The sequence below is a fragment of the Lagopus leucura genome, unplaced genomic scaffold (genome assembly GCF_019238085.1).
Source record: "Lagopus leucura isolate 7727_CA_CO unplaced genomic scaffold, USGS_WTPT01 Super-Scaffold_100008, whole genome shotgun sequence".
NCBI lineage: Eukaryota > Metazoa > Chordata > Aves > Galliformes > Phasianidae > Lagopus > Lagopus leucura.
The window spans coordinates 15,439,871-15,445,493 of record NW_024962265.1 but is presented as its reverse complement, the minus strand read 5'-3'; the positions used below and the strand labels follow the sequence as shown (position 1 = coordinate 15,445,493).

Sequence of the window (5,623 nt, the reverse complement as noted above, 5' to 3'; positions counted from 1 at the left end):
GAATGTATAGAAAAGAGATTACAGAACTATCAAATAACCATGGTTTCCTTTTTGTCTTTGAAATACATTCATAAGCAATTCTGATGCACTGGCACTGAAAATGTTCTACTTAAAACCTAACCCATCATCTTATCCATAGAATCAGAGAATCAGAGAATTAGAGAATGGTTAGAAGGGACTCAGAGGATCATACAGTTCCAAATCTCTAGAGGCAGTGCCACAAACCACCAGATCTGGTACTAGACCGGATTTGTTACTTGGGCCAGAGGAATCTCAGGCATACGTACAAACGGGAAGGAACAATCCTTGCAAGTAGCCCTGCAGAGAAGAACCTGGGGGTCCTGATGGATGAAGACCTGAACATGAGCCAGCAATGTGCTCCTGCAGCTCAGAAAGCAAATGCAAACCTGGGGTCCATCAGAAGAGGGGTGGCCAGCAGGGACAGGGAGGGGATTGTGCCTCCGTACTCTGCCCTCGTGAGGCCCCATCTGGACTATGGCATCCAGGTCTGGAGCCCCCAGTACAGGAAAGACAGAGAGCTGTTGGAGAGGGTCCAGAGAAGGGCCACAAACGTGATCAGAGGCCTGGAGCAGCTGCCCTACAAAGACGGGCTGAGGGAGCCGGGGCTCTGCAGACTAGATAATAGAAGGCACAGCGGAGAACTCACTGAGCCCTTCCAGTGCCTGAAGAGGACCTACAGGAAAGCTGTCTGTTTTAATGGGCATGTAGCAACAGGACGACGGGAAACATGGAAGAGGGCAGATTTAAACGAGATACTAGGAAGAAATTCTCCACGGTGAGGGCGATCCTTGTCAGCAGTGAAGAAGAGGTGTCTCCTTGAGGAAGATCTGGTATGTTCTTGTCACACAGTTGACCAGACCAATCTACGTCCGTGACAGGGGACACAGGGGCAACAGGCCGCGGCCCTCCCCCCCCACCCCAGTCCCACAAAAATGGGAAGGAAGGAAGGGAGGAAAAGAGCAGCGGCAACAATCTATGGAGGAAAACTTATTTTTACTATAATATTGGAATACAAGATAACAAAACACAATACAATTTAATAGAAATTGAGATTAAAAAATCAGACAAGATGAGAGAGAGAGTTCGCGAGACCGAGTCAAACCTGAAAAGCTTGGAACGGCTAGGAAAGCACCCTCCAGCACCCACTGCAACGCAGCAAGAGAGCGATGAGAGCAGATCCCGTGACTTCTGTAATGTACAGGGATAGGTACCAGGGACTGGGGCAGTGACACTTTAATGCCCCGTACACTACATGATGTTTTGATGTGGAATACTGAAAACCAAAAAACAAACAAACAAAAAACCGAAAAAAACAAAAAACATAGTACCATGACAGTTACCCAGGCAAGGGGACAACCACGCAGAAAGAAGTCGAGCAAGTGAGGGAATGAGCTGTGCTGGGCGTGATGCACAGTACTGACAAAAGGAGGGGAGATCAACACAGGTTGTTGGAAGCAAGTTCTTTCAGATGTTACACAGAGAAGCTGTGGAGCCGCCGCTCTCCTGCTTGGAAACCCATAGCCCAGCACCACAGCCTCACACCGTGAGGCGGTGACGGTGATGTCACAGTGGGTGTCAGGGAGCGGCCATTGTGACGCGTGAAGCTTGGAGCAGAGCAAAGGCTGCCGGGCTCAGGCCGAGCGTCAGTGCGGCTTGGTGAGGCGTGGAGAGAGCAGGGACTCTCGTAGTGCTCACCGTCAACGCACAATCATGTCCAGTGAGAAGAGGAAGGCCTCCAGCTCAGAGGAGCCAGGTGAGAGCACAGCATCCCTGCGCACAGCTCCCAGCACTGGACAGAGGGGTGCTGGGGCTCTGCCTGCGGCTGAGAGCTGAGAGCTGAGAGGGGAGGAAGGGGCAGGCAGGAGCTCCCAGACAGGCATGGGGCAGGGCCCCTCTGCTCCTTGGCAAGGGGGCCCAGCGTGGGCTGTGACTGCCTTGGGCCTGCCGTGGCCCCTTCCCCTCCACCGCCTCCTGCCAGCACGGCAGGCACAGAGCAGGACCCTGGGGACAGCCCTCAGGGACGCCTGGCCCCACCAGGCGCTCACCGCTACTTGCATTTGCTCTCTCCTCAACAGTGTGCGTGCTGTGTGGCCGGGCAGACGATGACCCGGACATCTTTGGGCGCACTATTGGCGACGCTTTCGTGACTGTCCACGAGTTCTGCTTGGTGAGTTCCCCCAGCGGTGATCCCATCTGCTTCCAGCCGGGATGCTCCCTTCCTTCCTGTCCCCATGACTTCCTGCTCTTTTCTCTCCTACAGGTTTTTGCCCACATCGCTTTGGAAGAAATACCCCCAGAGGAGGAATCTATGGGCGTTGACCTTGCTGCCCTCATGCGCAAGGCCAAGCAGGCAAACAAGGAGGTGAGGACCTGAACGCAGCAGGCAGATCTGTGCCAGGAGGGGCTCACACCAGCTTAGTCCGGACCCAAGGAAAGCAATCACGGCCTTCCAACCGCCTCCAGGACAAAGGCCTGCCCATAGGGGATCAGCCCTGTCCACCAAGCTGCTTTGTAGAGGGTGACCCAGAAGTGCCCACATCCTGTGCCCTGCCCAAAGGTGCGCGGCCGGCTGTGGAGGTCCTGTGCCTGCTGCTGATGGGGCTGTTCTGCTTTTTCCAGCAATGCTGTGTCTGCGGCGAGAGGGGGGCTGCCATCACATGTGCAGAGAGTGGCTGTGCACGCAGCTTCCATCTGCCCTGCGCTGCAGACGGAGGATGCATCACACAGCATTTTGGAGAGCACAGGTAAGGGCTGTCCGCAGCAGCCAAGCCAGGGAGGAACCCACAAGGTCGCCTCCCAGCAGCCTGCCAGAGCCAGGGCCTGGGGCTCCTCCCTGCTCCTCCCCCGTCCTCACAGCACTTCTCACTGTGCCCACCCATCCCTTCCGTCTTCCCCCAGGTCCTTCTGTAGGGAGCACCGCCCTCAACAGACAGCGGTGACAGCTCCAGCAGAAGACACCATCTGCATCATCTGCCAGGACACCGTGGGGGACAGCTTGTCCTACCACACCATGGTGTGCCCCATGTGCACACGTGCCTGGTTCCATCGGGGTTGCGTTCAGGTGGGAGCCCTCTCCTCACCCTGCAGTCATGCTTAGTGCCCAGCAACACCAGGCACTGCTCACGCTCACCCTGCTTGTGCTTCTCCTGCAGAAACAGGCATTGAATGCGGGCACGACGTGCTTCCGGTGCCCCAATTGCAGAGACGACGCAGTATTCTGTGCCGTAATGTCTACCATGGGAATCCGAATCCCAGCCAGGTTGGTGTCCTCCTGTCAAAGCATGCAGATGAGAAGGTGCAAGCGCCGGGCCTGCCCAGGCACTGTCTCGGCAGGCCTGGCCCTTTGCTGTCTCATGAAGCCTCAGCTTCATGAAGAAGCTAAAAATGGCGTTGGGGTGGATGAGATGGGATAACCTTAGACCTGATGCTGGGGACACTGGGGGCTTATCAGTTTCCCTCCCTTCTCTTGTAGAAGACCAACATGGGACGACGATGATTCCTATGAATCCCTCCTCCAGAGGCACCAGCGCTGCGATGCCAGGAGGTGCCTTTACCCTGGAGGCAGACAGCAGGCAGACAGAAGGGGGTGAGTTACCACAGCAGCTCGCTGAGGCTCCACGGGGGATCTCAGCCTCAGCACAGGCTGGGGGAGCAAGGGCGGAGCGCCAGAGATGTGCTGTGCCAGGGACTCCCTTGCTTGCTCACTTGGTCCTCACAGCCACAACCCCTTTGCTTCCCCCAGGCCCTGGCGGCTGATCGTGTGCAGCTCCTGCGCTGCTGAGGGCACTCACCGACAGTGCTCCAACTTGAGCAACACAACAGCCATGTGGGAGTGCGACAGCTGTGCTGGCCTGGGTACCGGTAAGAGGCAATCAGCCGCGTGGCACCGCGCTGGGGCCAGGCAAGGCCTGGCAGCAGGTGCTCAGGGCAGCTTTGCCAGAGTCTTTCTGCCCCAGGAGGGATGGCGACCTGTCCCTACCCAGGGCTACAGCTCCATCCTACTGACCTTCCCGCCTCCCCTTACAGCCGCCAGCACCATCCCGGAGCGTGCTGGGCCCAGCACTGCCAGCCAGGAGGGCCTGCAACCATCCCACGGCCCCCAGGAACCAGAGGACAGCAGGTCCGGTCCCACCAGCCAGGCAGCATCGGGGCCATCACACAGCTCCCAGCCGCCAGAGCTCAGCAGTCAGACCAGTGAGCTGGGGACCGAACAGGGGACGATCCACCCACATTCTCCTGACCATCAGGATGCATCTGAGCTGCACCAAGCACACCGTGGCAGCAGACGCACGGCAGCCCCAAGAGCTGAAAGCAGCTCACAGCCAGCCACCAGACGGGGCTCATCGCGATCCTCCAGAGCAGCCACAGTGGCTGCACGCAGAAGGCGTTCCAGGCAGCGGGGAACAAGCCGGACACGAAGCCGCTCCCCGCTGCAAGGTCGGGCCGCAGGTTCCCAGAGCCGGACCAGAAGGCCTCAGGGCAGCAGGCGAACACCACCTCCAGCTGCTCAGGACAGTGCCCAGAACACCACCAGGCCGGTGACACGGAGGTCCTTGAGTGCTCCCCTGTATTCACACCCTGGGGAACGGCCTGGGCAGCCAGGGGAGGCCCGCGTATGAAACCGTTCCTCAGTGGCACATCGAGTCCCAGGTGTCCACAGCCGGCCCTGAGGAAGCTGCAGGAGACAATGCCAACAGCGGGCGCTATTCCAGGCATGAAGTGACTCCCGGGTCCGACATCAAAGCCAGCATTTCCCCTCCAGTCAGCAGTTTCAGCAGCAGGGGCTATCCCGGGCATGAAGTTACCGCTCCTGGGGACAACATAAAGCCAACATCCCCCCACGGTCAGCCAGAAAAATGATGATGTGGAAAGCCATTCCAACAGCGAGGGTATCCCCGGCGGGAAGTCACTTCTGAGTGCAAAGTCAAAGACAGCATCCTGCCCTCACACTCAGGCCCCCAAACTATGGCACGGAAACAGCCGTGTGCCAACACCTTGTGCTGGCTCTAGCCCCTGGTGTCAACACAATAAACCCAACCATCCCCCACACATTTCTTTGTCCGCTTCTTCTTCTCTGCTTGTCCTGAGGTGGGCCGCCTTAGGTGCTGGGATCACAGGGTTTTGTCCTCCTCAGCACCTTCCCAGCAAACTGGGTGGGCAAAACCAGCGTGGCACGTCAGAAGGCTGTGACACAGCAGTCAGTGCAGGCACAGAGTTAGCACTGCCCGTGGCACCTGGTCACGCTGGAGAAGAGCAATCACTTCACAGCCTGTTCCTCCTCTACAGCACCAAGGTGCAGCCATAGTCCCCACGCTGCAGGGAGCTGTTGCAAGAAGGAACGTGGTGACTCAGCACATACGTCCACGCAGCGGTTCAGGTCTCAGGCTGCAAAGAGCGTCTGACACTGTCACTGCTACGCAAGGGCAACGGAGATACCGCCTGTGCGCCGTGTGAACACGTGGATGATGATCACACGGAGCGAAAGGTGGAGGGGTTGGGGAGCCTCTGGGATTGTGTGAGGGATATAGATTGGTGGAGTCGCACTCCGCCGTCCTCGCAGGAAAGGCTCCAGGAGACGCTCTACAAGAAGCAGTGGATCGTC

General features: G+C 57.8%; 1 protein-coding gene across 1 annotated transcript; it reads left to right on the top strand.

Annotated features, from left to right (window-relative positions):
• The first annotated feature begins 1,731 nt into the window (after positions 1-1,731).
• On the top strand, positions 1,732-4,640 carry LOC122180824 (PHD finger protein 7-like). Its single transcript, XM_042872739.1, has 9 exons — positions 1,732-1,774; positions 2,097-2,188; positions 2,282-2,383; positions 2,641-2,765; positions 2,920-3,082; positions 3,174-3,280; positions 3,494-3,607; positions 3,764-3,882; positions 4,048-4,640. The coding sequence occupies exons 1-9, from the start codon at positions 1,732-1,734 to the stop codon at positions 4,638-4,640; spliced, it is 1,458 nt and encodes a 485-aa protein (XP_042728673.1).
• The last annotated feature ends 983 nt before the right edge of the window (positions 4,641-5,623 follow it).